At 31.6% G+C, this 19034-nt stretch overlaps 1 protein-coding gene and 1 non-coding gene across 2 annotated transcripts; both read right to left on the reverse strand.

The window, feature by feature from the left end:
• Positions 1–242: 242 nt before the first annotated feature.
• LOC107958740 (PRA1 family protein A1) lies at positions 243–3488 on the reverse strand. Its single transcript, XM_016894589.2, has 8 exons — positions 2964–3488; positions 2683–2723; positions 2505–2583; positions 2256–2342; positions 2091–2179; positions 1913–1984; positions 1711–1833; positions 243–681 (listed from the first exon to the last, which is right to left on the reverse strand). Exons 1-7 carry the CDS (start codon positions 3119–3121, stop codon positions 1730–1732), a joined length of 630 nt encoding a protein of 209 aa, XP_016750078.2. The 5' UTR covers positions 3122–3488; the 3' UTR covers positions 243–681; positions 1711–1729.
• TRNAV-CAC (transfer RNA valine (anticodon CAC)) lies at positions 3420–3493 on the reverse strand. The gene has a single exon. It is a non-coding gene; the product is annotated as a tRNA-Val (tRNA).
• Between the last annotated feature and the right edge of the window lie 15541 nt (positions 3494–19034).

Consider the following 19034-nt stretch of genomic DNA (forward strand, 5'->3'; position numbering starts at 1 on the left):
GTTGGTTTTTTCCCTTTTATCTTGGTTTATTGCCTCTAAGATTCACTTTTTAATTACCATCATGTACTTGCTGACTCAAAGAATATATATTTACCTAATTTAATTCATAAAAAAATTATTGAATTAATTTTGCCAAGTCAAAAGTTGGGCCGAGATAGGACAAAATTTCAAACCAATATTTCAGTGTTTAAGGCCCACAGATAGGTGAGCGGTGACTTGATTAAAAATATTGCTAGAGAAAATAAAGCAATATGGTATTATTATCGCAAACAAACAAGAACGGAAATCATTCACAACATTCTTTTCTCAAGGCACCAGGTTTTACACTATCTTAGCAATAAATTCACACGCAAAAGGAACTACAAGTAATCATGAATCAAGTGTAGCTAAATCCTGTCCCAACAACTATCATTGCTTAGGTAAATTCTGCACTTCTTTTCCTTCTCAAAGGAAGGGGTATTGAGTAAAAATATTCTCCAATAAGGAGTCAACACAGAAATGGTCTGCTTTACAGAAACAAATGAGGTACTGACAATTTACAACTTCTCCACTATTGCAAAGATTAGCAGCCTTCAGCCAAACAAGCTATCTTTTTAGAAACATCAACAGCACCCATCCAACCTTACAATAACATGTTGTACGAGTTTCCACATTATCACAACCTTCCTTCACTGCCTGAGGCTGAAACCAAAGAAAGCGGTAACAATAAGAATCATGAAATATAAAACAACCTACCCTGCCTTGTCTTTAAGCCAAACCACCCATGTACAAGAGGCAGTCGACAAAGGATTAGGCATTGATGAAGATAAAGGTTGATAGAATAAGTTGTAAGAGAAAGTAGCAGAGTTCAGAAATTATAAAACCAATAGTCTATACAACACCAACACCATGACAAGAAAATTTTTGAAGCAGTCCCATGATTTACTACACCAAATGTTCAAGAGCTGTTCAAATTAGGAAGTGTCTCGTCAGTCACTCAATTGACCTTTTGACATATAAACCCAAGAATTTTGCCAAATTCGATCTATGAAAAATTTGTTTACTAATCTAAAACAAAATCGAACCTTCCCATTTGCATGCCAAATGCAAACACAATCCTTTTAAGCACTAGGCCAATTACCTAATGTCAAATCCTAGTACCCAGGAGTGAAGCCAGAATTTTTTTTCGGGAAGGACAGAATTAAATTGTATATTTTACATCTATATAATTTTTAAAGGACTAAATCAACTTTTTATTTTTGGGAGGCCAAAGTGCAATTTTACCATTACTATTTTAAAATTTTATAAATTATAAAAGGGCTTAAATGGAAATTTTTCATCAGATGGAATAAAGAACTAAATGATACTTATAAATACTCAGTAACTAGTATCACTACATAGAGAAGGTTTCGAAAATAATGCATTTGTGTACATACAAGATAACACAAACAAAGCAAAGTTTTTAGGAGTGATACCAATATGCCACTGTGCATATGACAGTGGAGAAGAAAACCACAATCATGGAATACATAAAAATAGCATGTGAAATTGTGAATAAACATGATGATCTAAAATCAAGAATGTGAATTTAGTCAACAGATTCACCACTGAAGACTAGAGAAGTAAAACAAAAATAACAGTTGTAAATCCCTAATCAAGGTAAAACCTTAATTTTTTTAAAAAAAGAGGGAAACTGAAATCCGATATAACATTAGATGCAGATATACTTACATGCTATAGGCTATATGAGCTACAGCTCACTGTAATTGCGCCAAACTGCACGGAACTCCTCACGGAAAGTGTTAAGACGAGCCTTCAGGTTAGGTGTTCTAAAACTTGCATGGAGGATAGTGGCTGAGAGAGAGAGATGAAAAATGAGATCCTAAGGGGAAAATTAGAGGTAAAAAAAAAAAAGCATAAGGAGATGACTCACCAAGGAGTGCAATGGCAAGCGCCCAGAGCACAGTCAAGAGACCACAGGATACATACCAAAGGATGAAACTCACTGCAACCAGAATGGTAAAATTAATGGCTTCCTATACTACACAGGATGGAAAACAGATCGGTTCTCATTTATTAAGAAAGAAAACATTTCTGAAACATATCAATACCAGTTGAGAATACGAAGACAAAGACCCAACGAGGCCGACCACATATGTGAATTGTTCTTTTAGCTGACGGACGACCACGAATCACAGGCCTGACCAGAATGAAAAAGTTAATAACCAATCAAGAAAATAAGGCCTGCAAACACAAACAAAGTAATCAAAACTTACGTAAGAGGAGGCCTCATCTTAGCCGCTAAATGTGGAGAGAATTGCCTCACAGTTCTTGTCACCTTCTCACTAAAAGTACCAGCAAAGCTGTAACAAATAAATAAGTTGTTATACACACGTGAACCAGAAACTACCCTAACCATATGTTAACCTTCAATGCCAGGTATATCCATTTCAAAGGTAACATTCAAAATAACTTCACTGACTTGATATTCAGAACACTAAACAAAGAGGTCTAACATAACTTACCTATCATTCAGAAAAGCAATGCTAAGTGCTGTTAACATCGCAGCTAAAATAGCAACCGGTCTCCTCAAGAATCCCAAACCTACAAAATGAAATTAAAACACACACATACAAGGTTATTTAAGAAAAAATACATGAACTAAAATTAAACTCAAGCGCCACCGTTGATTTGTCTACTTACCAAGAATGACAACAATCATGATGAAATAATTGGTTCGGTAGCTGCAACGAGAAAGAAATGCATAAAATTCAAGTACAAAACTAAAAGAAATGACGTATTTGGTCTAGTATATGCAAAAGCACATTCCCGATTAAGATTCAACAATTATCTTCTCTCTTTTTTTTTTCTCATCAAATTTTCTTTTATTTTCTCTTATCGGAAAATAAACAGCATCGATCAAGATTCAAACTGATTCGAACAAAAGAAGAAAATAAAATTAAAAGATTAAAGAAAAAAAATACTAGTAGAGATTGCATTTAAGGCGGCTATTCCATTTGGCATATGATCGAGGGAAGGTGAAACGAGAGAAGAATTCGGGGAGAGGTCGTGGCGGTGATGACCAGTCAACTTCACGAAGCGCGTCGATCAGATCCTCTGCGGTTACGTTTCCCCAATCCATTCGATTTGATTATGTTCGATCCCCTCGTTCCTTACTATACGAAACCCTAGGGGGAAGGAGCGGCAAAAAGGAAACTTTTACGAGGAAGTGAAGCTGAGGAGAAAGAAATCGAAGTTTCGTGAGGGAAAGGGAGAGTTGATTTTTCTACGTGAAGGAAGCTTTACAGATTGTTATTGGAGAGGGTTTTTTGGACAGAAAAACAAAATGGTGTTTTAAAAATGAAAAATGCTTAACTGTGAAGGAATTTGGAAGGTTTGGTTTCAGCGATTGTGAAAGGCAAAACGGAAGTTGATTGTCATGTCTGAGCCCGGGTTCGAACCGGGGACCTCTAGTGTGTGAGACTAGCGTGATAACCAACTACACCACCCAGACAAGCTTTGTGTGAACTTTAACTTATAATATATATAACCATGAATTATTGGCATTTGATTAAGGATGTCCATAGGGAGAAGATGAGGATCCTTTTATGAGATTGCTGTAGTAGATGGGGATCCATAGGGAGAAGAGATGTTGATGATCCAATTATCTATCGAGGGGTTGGTAATGCCTACTTCTTTGTGTGTCAAAGTTGAATGAAGAGGGAATGGAATAAACAAGGTGGTTGGGTTTTTCCATGGCTCCAACCTGATTTGGGGTGATATTCTTGAAAATCAGCTTCTTTCTTCACTTCCATATTATCCATAAGTTGCATGTGAATAATGTGCAAAAGCATCTTGTGTCTTTTTGACCTCAAGCCATTGGGCACACAAATAGCAGACTTGATGTTGGAAAAATGTGTATGAAAAATAGTTAATTCGCACACTGATAATTTAAAATTTACCGTAAAAATAAGATTTGGTGGTAGTATCTATAGTATTAAATTTGTCTGGATAAAATACATGTGTTTTTAAACAAAGGATATATGCAGAATTTAAGATTTGATGCTCAAAATTTTTTAACTTTCAACTGAATGATCTTTTCTACTATCTTCAAGCTCTTAGATGTTTGGATAGTAAGATGTAATTCAAAGAATCAAACACAAGATAAAAATTAAAATTTCTTGAGAGTAGTCGACTTTCTCTTTTAGAGGTATTTAAGATAAAAAAAATTTAATTTCTAAAAAAGCACAATTATATTCTCACAAATTTCAAATAAGAAACACTCATGAAAAATTAAAATTTACTTAATTGAAGAAAATAATTTAAATAAATTTTTCACTAAAATTTAAGGGAGTTTCCCCACTTGCTTTTATATGTTTTTCGGCAACCCCTCAATCTCTATGTTGCACTAGAATAGGAAGATGTGGAAAATATAATATTTTAATAGAAAGTTGACCTTATAATAGAGGGCAGCACACATATTTGCAATCACATTTTAAATTAAATTAAAATAAGTTCGTATAGCACAATAATTTAATTTTCTATTTAAATATGTATTTTTCATAATTAATTAATTTAATGAATTAAATTAAATAATTTAAGCAAGTCAATTTTTATCTATAATATATATAAATAAAAGCGTTGGAAAAAAGTTTTTGAACAAATAAGTATATCTTTTATTTTTCTTTATATTACTAAATTCACATTTAGAAAAAAGTTAAAGTAAAATCAAAGTTGCAATAATTATACATTTAAAATAATTATAATTTATTAAAAATTGAAATTGTGACCAATTATATTTTAAAAATAATTATAATTTAATTTACAATTATTAATTAAAAATGTTGTGCTAATTTTAAAATAGATTTATTACTTAAATAAAAATCTAAGCTTAAAATATAGGGAAAACGTCAATTATAATTATAATTATAATTATAATATTTTCAATCATATTACTAAATTCACATTTAGAAATTAAATAGTTGAAGCAAAACAAAAGTTGTTATAAGTATACATTTAAAAATAATTGTAATTTAATAGAAGTTGTGATAATTACATATTTAAAAATAATTATAATTTAATTTACAATTATTAGTTAAAAAAATTCTACTAACTTTAAAATAGAGTTATTACTTGAATAGAACTCTAAGCATAGAATATAAGAAAATGTTGTGATAATTACGATTACAATTACAATTACAATTACAATTACAATTATTAGTTAAAAAATTTTGATGTGAACAAGAAGTTTTGCTAATTTTATTTTTAAAAAGTTGTGATAATTTTATTAAAGCAAAATAAAGTCATTACTTGAACATAATTCTAAGCATCTTAATTATCACTTAATTAATATTAGAGTTAATTAGTTATTGTTTTGAATAATATTGTTTTGCATAAATTATATAAAGTAAAACTATATTATATGTTCAGTATATTAAAAATATTTTAATTATTATTTAAAAAATTTTTATTATGATATTTGAATTGATAAATTAATATATTTAATTATATTCAATAATTTAAATAAAATATTATTTTAAAATAATTATTATAACTAAAAATAAAATATTTTAAAAATTGAATAAATATTAAGCACGTAAAAGAAAATGTGATGCTTGTGATATTAGAAATTAGTTCCATTAAAAACATGACGGTTTTACCGTATTAGAATTTATGCATAATTTACTTTGATTGTCCTATTAAAGTATAATTGCGATAACTAATTAATATAATTCTCACTTTAGACTCATTTATTTGTTTTATCGAATTAAATAATTCTTCAAAGAAATTAAATTAATTTGCACATCATCTCTTGTCATCTCGAGAAAATGCATTTATTACATATGATAATTCATATAATATATTTCTTATTCATCATTTTCTTCCATTTGTTAAAGAAGTTCTTATTATGCAATCTGTACAGAGCTATATTAAGCTAGCAAAGGAGCTAATTGAAAATATATAATTAGAGTTTAAATTATTTGTAATTAAGTTTTTGACTCTATATCTATTAAACACAAATTATTTAGTTATGGAGTCAGTCCATTAAAATACCATGATTTATCTCTCAAATATATTCCACTAGAAAACACCATAAATTATGCTTTTGTCATATGTGTGTTGCTCTCATAGAATATCTTTAATCCCTTTAGGTTAAATTCTTTCACCTAATACAATCTATTTTATCTTATGGTTATCATTGTATCTTCTATAATGAAAATAGCCATTACTTTCAAATAGTAATGATAGTTATTTGTCCTAGAAAAATAGCCATTGATCACATTCCATTTTCATAGTCCATGCAATGTGTTAGCTTTGATTTTCTAATGTTCTAATATAAAAAATAATCCCTTAATCAAATTTGATAAATTATGTTTTAAGAAAGTATTTTCAAGTTATTATTCATACTTAGAAATAAATTTAAAGCTTCAAAATATTTTTTAAACAAAATTTCTAAGTACTTTTGGGTGGGTGCAATACCTATGCCAAAAGGAATTGATACCCAACTTGGAAATAAGCAATTTGCCTTGGGGGTACCAAACCCTTTTGGCAAAGGAATTGATGCTCAAATTAACAGTGAGCTTTTTTGTCATACTGGTATCAAACTCAGTTCCCTGTATAGTTTAAGCCCCAACTCAAGAGGTATCAAACTTCTACTGATGAGGTATCAGACCTTCTCCATTTCTTGTTCGATATTCACAAGCTCAATACTCACATTTTTAAGGAATGAACCAAACCCGAAAAACCAAGGTACTGGTACTTATTCTCCTACAACTTACATTACATGCTCGAATTAATGTATCCAACGACTCAATTCACTCCAAGCGACTTCAAATCAACAAAAGAGTATAAATAGAGATCAAGAACACTCAAAAGAAGATAAGAAACATGCTTACAAAGTCTATTGTTCATAATTCCAATATTTATATTATATTTATCATATTTTCTTATACACACTTAGGTAGTTATTTCTTTTAATCTTTCAAGTGTTGTAAAATCATTTGAGTGAGTCATATTATTGTAAATCATGTTTTTAGTGGTATTCCTTGTTTTCCAATTTATTTCTTATCTTTGTGAGGGTTTACTTAAAATTTTGGGTAGAAAACCTTAAGGGGAAGTAACTCTATCTTGCCTATTGAAAAGATAGTGTTTGTAAAGGTTAAACATTGTCCTAAAAAAGTTTCAAATTAGTGAATTTGGGAAATCCTTAGCTGTGGTAAGCTAAGGTAGTGGAGATAGGCAATTGGGGTCAAACCACTATAAATTCTTATGTCATTTTTCTTCCAAAAATTTTAAACACCAATTCACTCCCTTTTGGTGTATATTGAGCTTTACATAATGCCATTGAAATGATATCATTTACTCTTATCCAGGTTGTGAATCCCACTATTGTGAGTAAAGTCATGTCATACATAAGTCATGCACCCAATATACCAACTTTTGGCTCATTACCATGAGAGCACATGTTTTCAATATAATAAAGTACATGAATTACATACACAAGGTCAATCATTTACTCAAGATTGAAGTAAGTCACACTATGAAGATCACAAATGAATAAATCCATAAATGAATCTAGGATAAATTTTACTTAAGTTTAGTCTAATGTATAGTCAATCTAGACAATCATATCTACGTCTCCATTTCTGGAAGTCAACCACTCTGATAGCCGAGATAAGCTATCTCCCCAAATCGAACTTATAGATAATATAATAGTCCATTTGAATCAACTGCTCAGTTTGATTCCTATGAATTATAGACAATTTAGATTATTTATTCTTTACAATACAACTTTATATTAGTTAAACATTAGGTAATCAATGAGCTAATATTTATTTATACATTTTGCTTTTCATGCAAAAAACCATTGAGGTCAATCATAAAAAGATATATAATTAATTATATGAAAATTTATTTATTCAATCAATTTGAAAATTATAAGTAGAATGACGAAATCAATACACTAATAGCAAAAATCCCAACACTCGAACCATAAGGCTCTTACAAAATCATAATGGATAAATAGATGCTTCATGGATTCCATGTTTATGAGGCCAAAAGGGAAACAATCATCTATGTTTATATTACACTATGGAAAAATATCCCCTTTTTGGTATATATTTGTTACAAATTTTCCAAAGAAACATGATAAGCTTGAAGGGTAGTTTTAGTTCCAAGAGATATTTCAAAAGGATATTATTACCATTCTTAATGGGGTTGTAAGAGTGTTGAATGGGCCATAGGTACATGTAAGCATTTTTTACTGAGAAGTTCCTATTGTGGTCATGACTCTAAACAAGTCTATCTTTTCCCCTAGGAAAAGCAACATGTCTATTGGTGAGGTTTCGAATAATGGTTGGCTCAAAGTTTTATCTAACTTTCATAGCATCCCATTCCGTTTTGCAAGAGTCAAAGTAATGTTAAGCTTTAATAATATTGTTGCATGTTTACACTAAATCCAACTGAGTGCCACTAGAATTCGAGTTGATCCAACAATCATTTCCACTTCAAATTTGAACATATTTACCTTGATTACAAATGTCTCTTCCAATGAAAATTCCTTTCCACTCCCAAGAGTTAGTAGGTTTAATAGTGACAACTTCGAAGCATGAGCACTTGTAGTACTTAGCTTTAAGGACTCTGGCAATAAAGCTATTCGGAAAAGACATGATTTTCCAAGCTAGCTTGGAAAAGATACCTCATTCATAAGTTTGTTTTAATAGATACCTAGTCAACAGTCATATAATGGGGCATATAATTTAATCCAATTATAAACATGTAATTTTATTTATCCATAATCATGCCCCCACTAGAAAGATCTAATAATTTTGTTAATCTTATCACACACATACAAAGGTGCTTTGAAAGCTGAGAGTATATAGAAAGGCATAAATGAGAGCGTTGATGTGATGAGTGTAACATACCTCTAACATAGAGACATTTCACTTTCCATGTAGAGAGTTTGTTATTAATTTTGTCGACTACTCCTTGAAAAAATTCACTTTTCCTATGATTTTTTCTATGTCAATTCCAAGGTATAGACTTGAACTGTCTAATCTTTTGAAATTAAGAATGCCACTGAACTATCTTTGGGCTTATGGTTTTATTGAGGGACTAAGATAAAGTTCTGATTTGTTAAAATTGATTAAAAGGCCCTTTTTGTCCTTCTTGTTCTTGATGTTCTTAGTGTTAGTTATTTGTCCTGGTCTAGTTAAAATTTATTAAAAGGCATTTACTTCTGCAAAAGCCCAAAGATCAAAAGGACAAATGAGATATTTAGAAAACTGGAATGGTTGGTTAGGGGATGATTAAATTCCAATCCTGCTCTAGTAAGATTGAAATCAGCTGGTTCTATGGTGGGGGACATAATGATTAGGAGTGAGTAGCAACAATGGTTTGTGGAAACTGTTTCGATAGAGTATATATATAAGTTCGATTGTGAATCTAACCACATAAAAGCATCATTAATAAGAGAGAAAGTGAATAACAAAAGACAGATAGCGTTATTGGATACCCCCATTATACTTGAAAGTATATCAAATGGTTAGAAATCTTTTTAAGTGTTGGTTTGGATTCTTATTCATTGACCCTTGAAATTGAAGGTTCGATTGTATCATCTGGATCATCGCCAGTTTGGTTTCGAAGTTATTAGCATTAACCATTGGGCGATTAATGCTACCTCAAACAACATCTAGGTTGGGCATCACGTTGTCGCGCAAAGTTTGTTGCTCCATGGGTAGGTGTGATGGTTGTTGTATCTAGCTTGCGGATTTTCGATAGGTTGCGGTGGGACATCTCTAAGGTCTTGCGCCTTCCTCGTGTGTGTGATGATACGTTCCAGTTTTGGCTCAAATGTTAAGACACTGTTACCAGTTCGAGTCAGACAATGCCTCTTACAAGCATAAAAAGGTAAAGAAAATTAACTAAACTTACAAAAAAATATAGAGAAAATAAAGTCGTTTTTATAAATCATACTTTGACTACTTATCTCTACTCAAAAGTGCACATTAAAAATGACTCAATCTTATACTATCTCCCTGGTAACAGCCCCAACAACTAGACCGATATCGCATATGTGTGCATAAAACAAAAAATTTATAAAACAATTTTTAAAGGTCGATTTTACTGCAAGCTTACAAGTCAATTGTAATATTTATAGTTTTACAATGGAAAAATAGAGTATTCCAAAGATCAAACCCAAAGGAGATGGTGATTGTGTGATAAATGGCATACACGATAGAGTCTAAGCGGCTATTATACAATTTTATAGTACGACAATTCATAACAAGAAAATACTGTAAGAAAACTAAATATGCTAATTTAAGATTAAATTGAAAATAGTATAAAACTAAGAAACTATTCAATAAATAACTAATGGTGGTTGGTTGATTTTGATATGGTTTATCGATCCTCAAACAAAGGAATTAAATCTCTTAAATTACTAAGTGGCTTAATTTTATCTTTCGTTCTCAATTTTATCGACTTAGACAAATTAGCTTCGATTTATCTTTCAACCTCACCAGCTAATCTAGGACTAATGAATAGGGGCGCGATAAGATTACCTTTTGGTCTAACTAGACTAAATAGTCCCTTAAGGATGCCACTTCTTAAGTTTTTAGATATATTCGATTTAGTCCAATTTGTTATGATTTAGTCATTTATTCAAAAATTTTAGTTTACCTACATCTCCATCAACTAACCCATTTGAGGTTTAGCTACTCATGTTGAAAGTAAAGGAAATTAACATGAAAATGGAAAACAAAGCACTCATTAGAGTAAAACTTAACAAAAATATAAATTTTGGATTTTTATGCTAGAAAACTTAAAAAACATAAAACTAAAAGCATTCGATAAGAAAATGTAAAGTACTAAACATGAAAGGAACAAAATTTGATGGATTTAAAGTAAAAGAAACTAAAATACATTAAACTAAAGCTAGAAATGTCTTACAACCAATGTACAGGGACTAAACGTGTAAATAAACCTAAGCTATAGTGATAACTAACTTAAATAACACTAATAGCATCAGGAACAAGAAGTAAATGTAGAAAAATAAACTCTAAACTAAGGAAGAAGAAGAGAATATGAAAACCCTAGAAAAAGTATAAAAAAATTAAGAGAAAACCTAAAGAAAACTAAACTAATGTGCGCCTCTCTCCTCTTCAGCCAATTTTGGCTATTTTAAGTTTTCTTTTGATAATTTTTCATTGCCAAAAATGCCCCTACTTGAGCCTATGGTGATTAGTGGATTGGGTGGACAAAGGCTAACCTTTTTTGTTTAAGTTTGTCTCCTTAATGAAAGTGATGTCGTAATATCTAGAAGTGGATATTGCGATACCTCGGGCAGTGTCAAGCCTTAGGGTCTTCTTTGAAGCTTGGATATCATGATAACACTAAAGAGTGTCTCCATTCTTCTAGGAGGTATTGTAATTCCAAGGGGAGGATATCGTGATACCCTCTCTTTTGGTGCCATTCTCATTCGTTTTCAACCTTCAACACGTCCCTACATTAGGCCTCCCAATGGCATCAAATTAGGTCACAAAATGGGAAAAAACGAGACATTTTCACTTATTAACTAAAAATCTAAAAAAAAACTATGCAAAAAACACTATTTTGCTCGAGAAAAAGCTTTTTAAATATGCCAGAAGAGCCTAATTTACCACATTAATTTGTGGCAGATCAAGGCCTCATTGATATACTCTACTAAATACTAGGGTTGGTTAAGGATTGGAAAATTATTTTAAACTTCCCTTAATTTTGAATATTGTTATATGTCAATTATGCAGAATCCCACTAAGTTCTATGGAGCTAATAAATGGTCTGCTTAAGTGTAGGATAAGATTTCCATCAGAAATCTAGTAGAAGGCAAAACCAGATTTTACCAACCTGAAATAAAAAGGAGTGATAGTCGTACCATGCGTATAAAGGAAGGCTTCTAGAGGTTATGCCTCGGAGTTTCAGGCTAGCCATAAATTCTTCAAGTTTTACATTTAAAATTGTAAATATTGTTGTTAAGAAATAGTTTTAAAATATGTATAAGCTAGTATAAACTATTGCGTGTTGTTGAGTTGTTGAAAACATAATTTAAATAAGGTTAGCCAGTTATCTAGAATTTGTATATCTAAGACCTGGACCCAGACCCAAAGAACTGGTCAGGTATGGGTGTTACAATTTAATGGTATCAGAGCTTCGGTTCAACCAATCCTCTAAACTTAGAAAGGTGAAATATAGTTATATAAGCATGTTACAATAGGTCTCGTTGAGTCATTCGGGTCATTATATTGTACTAACGAATAATAAAGAAGTGACTATAGTTGTACGGATTATGAAAGCTAGTATTGGGCATATCATGGCTGAGGAAAAAAAGAGGAGACAAAGCATGAGTGGTAAGGAGAAGAAGCAAAAAGAATAAATTTTCATTAAAAATCTAGAAAAATTGTTACAAAACAAATGAGCACTTTAATTCTCCCCTAGAGCATACTTTTTTGGAGAATCAAGGTTGGATACATTCATGTTTTGGTTGTAAAAGAATTTCCCAGACCCTCTCTATTCCCAATTAAATTCTTTTTAGCTCACTCCTGAAATGCTGTAAACATTAATGACGAAGTTAATGTTGGTAAACTGATGAATGCAACCGAAGTCTACTTGACTTAGTTCAAAGAGACCTACGACGACCTATGCGTGCAACACTAGGTTAGCTCTTAACCTAAGCAGGAATCTTGAATTCCCTACTGGGTTTCCGCCTTGTATTTCGCTAAGTCCTCCTCATTCTCTTCCTAGATGTGCTCCATATCAACGAGGTATTGTTGCTTGCAGGTCTCCAACTAGTGAACCATTTCCTCAGTTCCCTTACTCTAGTTCTTAAAGATTGGTACTTGGTCTTCCAGACGAAGAAAGACTTAGTGAGCTCAACTATCTGCTAGATAGAAGCCTTATGTAATTAGAGAGGCCGGGCAAGAGATTGTTCACTAGAGAGATGGGCCCATTCTGACTCGGCCTGCCTAGCTTCAGTTTCAGCATAAGCTTGCAAAAAAGCCCAGTTCGTGAGGCCACTCTCTACTGATAACATAGAACATGAACCCACTGACTTGCAAGAGTAGGCTTACTAAAGCCAAAAGAAAGAGAGGAAGGGTAGGCTTCTGGAGACAACTCTTGGTCCTAACGTTGCTGGACAACAAAAGGAGAAATGGGATATTGGCTTACATGGAGATGATTTTGCCAGGGGAAGAAGGTTTGGACCACCCCAGAAGGGGGAGTATAAGTAATGGCACCAATAGGAGATGTGTGGAAAGCTAGGTTGATAATAAGTGGGTCTGCAACATTGACAAACTCAACTTCAGATTCAAAAGGAACCGGAGGTGGAGATAAAGAACGTACTGGAGAAACGAATAAAGGGAATATTGTATTGGGTATAAAGGAATATAGGATACACCTTCTGGAAAGAACGACTGCTTTCTAGGTGATCTACCATAATTTGATATGGAAAATTATGCTTTTCTAGTATACTTAAGGAGTTTATTCTCAAGCAAAGTAGCGTCTTTTTCATATTTTTTAGATTTTAAGTTAATAAGTGTAAATGTCTCATTTTTACTTATTTTTGTAACTCAATTTGGCCAATAGTGACATTGGGGGCCCTAACATGTGGTTGAGTGGTATATAGACGTGTTGGATGTTGAAAATGAGTGAAAATGACACTAAAGGAAAGGGTATCACGATATCCAAACCTTGGAATCACGATACCTCCAAGAGGCTTGTAACACCTCTAACCCGTATTTGCTGCCAGAATAGGGTTTCGGAGCATTACTACCATTTACAGATCACTAAAAAAAATTAAATACTTACTGATTCAATGCATCATATAAATAAATATATTACCATTCAATCAACAGTTTGACACTTGTATAAGCATCAAACAGCAATATTGTTAGTATACTTGCACATATCTCATATAAATTCAACAGTGATATATCTATTTTCTCGACATATCGCACTTGAGTTTAATAATAGTCTCAACTTACATAATTTCCTTGTATCAACATATCAAAGATAATCATATATGTACATGTCATGAAACATATCATGCTCTTACCGTTTCTTCATAAACATATATCATTCATTTCATTATATCAATATTTCATGCTCCATCATTTCCATATATTTTATGTATATTTATTTCGGTAATAGCTTATATCAAACTTAACATAAATTATATTCCATGTACTTATACTTATTTCGTTTATCTATCTTCATAATTATTTCATATAACCATTCGTCATCTGATACATATTACCTGAATATCAATTGTTCAACAGATGTTAGAGCGTCTCCCATCCACGGTCTTATTTATCTTTGACATGATGCCATAGTGTCTTTCAACTATGGTCTTACTCATTTTCTGTCATGTTGCCATGGTATCTTTCAACCATGGTCTTATTCTTTTCATGTCACATTGCCATGTTATCTTTCAACCATGGTCTTACACATCTCATATCAGGTTGCCATGGTATCTTTCAACCATGGTCTTACACATTTCATATCAGGTTGACATGGTATCTTTCAACCATGGTCTTACACATTTCATATCAGGTTGCCATGGTATCTTTCAACCATGGTCTTACACACAGGTTGTCATGGTATCTTTCAACCATGGTCTTACACATTTCATATCAGAGAGCACACTCCCGCGAACCTCATCCTTACAGTGGGATGACCAGTCCAGGCTAAATCCCTTGTAATATAAACTCATAGAGTATTGTCGGGATTACCAGTCCAGGCTAAATCCCCTGCAACGACAATTACTCTAATGAGCATGAATCTGAATTACCAGTCCAGGCTAAATTCAGACCCTAATTCGGATTACCCGTCCGGGCTAAATCCATTTTACACGTATTCTTCGAGAGGGCTATATTAGAATAGGATCACCCGTCCGGGCTAGATCCTTTTTACCGTCAATTCCTTTTCAGAGATCCATCGAATTTTCCTTTCATTCAACTGGGATTTATTTTCAATTTATATCGAGTATTATCAATATTTCATCAAATATCATGAATTGAACATTCAAATCATATTTTCATCACATAACCACATATTTCAAGTATTTAAAATACAATTCAAGTTACACAAACTTACCTCATTGCTTGTTTGTGTTTATAATTTCATTAATCCGATATCTTTTCTTTTCCACGATCAAGCCTCATATTTGAGTCGTCCGGATCTTTATAAATAAATTTGATCATCATTTTCATTCATTTCATCTTCTAATGCATTTAATTAATACTCTAGGCAAAATTACCATTTTGCCCCTAAACTTTTAATTAATGACGATTTCGTCCTTAGGGTCAGGAAAATAAAATTCTTACAATTTAATCCTTATTTCCAGCTATTATTCTCATATATATTGATAACAGTCCATGAATTCTATTAAATATCAGAATTTTCCATAATTTCAACACTTTTCAATTTAATCCCTAAAACATGTTTTCCCCCTGATCTTGAACTAAATTAATAATTTCATTCAATTTTGTAATTTAAATAATAAAATAATCCATTTCATGCAATTTGGTCATTTCTGACATTTTTACAAAATTACCCATAAAGTTTTACTTTTATTCAATTTAGTCCCTAAGCCTAAAATATGCAAATTAGCCATGCTTAATGAATATTCATATATGTTTTTCCTTCTCCTCCTCTTCATTCCACATCCTTAATGTAGATAACGCACTTGTAAGTAACATTATCCATAATTTTTATTATTTACTTTTATGAATATTCAAGCTGTCTATCTGGATCATAGTCACTAAATTATTTATATCTGGATCTATAGAACTCCAAATTAATATCTGATAATTTTCCCTGAATCTAGACTCATATATATTATTACCATAAAATTTTCAGAATTTTTGGTTTAGTCAATAAGTACAGTTTATTCTTTAAAGTTACCCCTATTCTGCTGTCTGACAGTTGTGACCCTTCTTCACTTAAAATTGATTATCTCCTTGTACAGAATTCGAATGATGTTCATATTTGTTTCTATTTAAAATAGACTCATTCAGGATTCTAAACATATAAATTTAATCCCATAATTATTTTTATCCAATTTTTTTATGATTTTACAAATTTAGAACAGGGGAACCCGAAATCATTCTGACCTTGTCTCACAAAATTCATCATATCTCATGATTTAGAATTCCATTGCTTACATAATTTCTTATATAACAAACTAGACTTAATAATATTTAATTTCATATTTTATTCATCCTATAATTAGATTTCTACAATTTTTGATGATTTTTCAAAGTTAGACTACTGCTGCTGTCCAAAACTGTTTTAGTACAAGATATTAATTACCATGTTATAACATCCTTATTTTCTTTTTCTACACCATTTCTCATCACTTTCTCTTATTTTTTTCTTCACTAACATATCAAGAACATAGGACCTTATGTAAGAAAACTCTACTATAACATTATTTCCATGTTTTATCAATAATAACAAACTTAAAAACATATTGAAATCTTGATGTACTTACCTTTTCTTATTGACTTCAATCTTTAACTTGATTTTTCTCTCTCCTCCAGCTTCGATTTCTTGAATCCAACTTGATATTCTTGCTCCCCATCATCTCCTTGCTATCTTTCTCTCTTGATGGCTATGGAAATTCTTTCAATTTTTAGGTGAAAATAATAAATTTTTGGTAGAAGGACTAAATTGTAAAAAAAGAAAACTTCTTTTCTTCTTCTTATCTTACGTTAGTTTGCATGGGAAAGGAAATGTGTTGATAATTCTTTATCTTTCCTTCCTTTTATACTAAATAAATAATAATATAATAATAATAAACATCTCATAAAATGTTAATAAAATAATATTTATCTAATTAATTAATTTAAAATATCATCAACATAATCATTACATTCTAGAATTCTCTCTCTTACTAATTGACCATTTTGCCCTTCATGATCTTTTAGAATTCCATCCTTGAGTCATCACTTAATTTGGTAAAATTGCGATTTAGTCCCTCATAATTTTTTTACCTATTCAATTTGGTCCTAATTCATCAATTTTTCTTGGTTTCTATATCATTCCACCCTTAAAATATTTTCACCATTAGTCCTTCAACTTTTTTATATCACTTCAACCCCTTAAATTTTGAGTATTTACCCTTGTGCAACAAGACTTTTCTCATCTTTGCAATTTAGTCCTTTCTTGAATTAATATATCATAATATACTTCTCAATATTGACATCACTCAAAAATTCCCTTTTTGTCACTTTATTTCCTTATTTTACTATATCACGGATAATATTTTACTGTAAAAATTTTCGGGGTATTATAAGGCTTGAAGATTGGAGACCACCATTTAGTGGTATCGTGTTATCCACTTTGGGTATCACGATATCCATCCTCAAAAAAGACCCCCAAGTTCAAAACTGACTAGGGTATCACGATATCCTCTATTTGGGTATCACGATACCGATATCGTAAGGGGACAAAGTTGGAAAAAAATGGTAGTCTTTGTCCGCCCGATACACCAATCATACAAAGCTTATGTAGAGGTAATTTTAGCAATGACATTTCATCAGCAATCAGTCTAAAATAGACAATTTGGCTAAGGAGAGAGGAGACACACATTAGTTTAGTTTTAACTTTAGTTTCATTAAGTTTTCTTTTAGTTTTCCTGCAACTTTTCTAGGGTTTTTATTTTCTCTTCTCCTTTATTAGTTTTAGAGTTTTTTTTTTCTTTTTTGCATTTTCTTCTTATTTTTAGTGTTCTTAGTGTTAGTTAAGTTAATTATTATTGTAGCTTAGGTTTATTTGTATTTTCAATCCTTGTACCTTGGTTGTATGACATTTCTAGTTTTAGTTTAATGTATTTCAGTTTCTTTTACTTTAAATAGGCTAAAGTTTGTTCATTTTATGTTTATTACTTTAGATTTTATTATTGAATGCCTTTAGTTTTATGTACTTTAAGTTTTCTTGTATAAAAGTCCAAACTCTTATATTTTTCTTAAGCTTTACTTTAATGGCTTCTTTGCTTTTCATTTCCATGTCCATTAGCTTTATTTTTAGCATGAGTAGTTAAACCTTAAAAAGGGTTGGTTGATGGAGATGTGGGTAAGTTAGTTTTTTAGACAAGAAACTAAATCGTAATAAATTGGATTAAATCGAATAGACCTAAAAACTTAGGAATTGGTGCCCCTAATGGAATATTAGACAAGTGAGGTCGAGAGGTAATCTTTTTGTGCACCAATTCATTAGTCCAGGTTTAATCGGTGAGATCGAGAGATAAATCGAATTAATTTGTCTAAGTTGATAAAATTGAGATCGAAAGATAAAATTGAGCCACTTAGTAATTTAAATTGAACTACTTAGTAATTTAAGCAATTTAAGTCCCTCATTTGAAGATCGACGAACCACATCGAAATCAGCCGATCACCGTTAGTCATTTATTGGTTAATCTCATAGTTTTGTACTATTTACAATTTGGTTATTAGATTAGCATATTTAATTTTCTTACAAAACTCTCTTGTTATGATTTTTCGTACTATAAAATCATACTAGTAGTTTAGACTCTATAGTGTACGCTATTTATCACTCAATCACTATCTCATTTGGGTTTGACCCTTTGGAATATTTTGTATTCCATCAGAAATATAAATATTACAACTGACCTGTACACTTGCATTAAAACTGCACTTTAAATTTGTTTTATCAAATCATTTGCTTTACGTGTATGCGATCATTAGGTCGATAATGGGGCGACCTAATGTCATTGCTCTCCGCGGCACTAGAGGACCCCCTTTCAGCTCTTGACCTTTTATGGCTACTATTACCTGCTCAAAGAAACCACATACATAGTTTATTGTGCATTTTCAAATAGGGTCTCAGTATCCATGACTCTTAGATGGAACAAGGGTGTTAGGGCCAAGAAATGAGTAGGACCTGCAAGGGGAACAGCAAGGTCAGTAACATTTTCAGTTAAGTTCCTACCCGAAGACTCACCCCTGAACCCTAGAGTAGAGGTAAACCAGCAGCAGGGTGGAATATTGCACACAATA

The sequence above is a fragment of the Gossypium hirsutum genome, chromosome A04 (genome assembly GCF_007990345.1).
Source record: "Gossypium hirsutum isolate 1008001.06 chromosome A04, Gossypium_hirsutum_v2.1, whole genome shotgun sequence".
Lineage (NCBI taxonomy): Eukaryota > Viridiplantae > Streptophyta > Magnoliopsida > Malvales > Malvaceae > Gossypium > Gossypium hirsutum.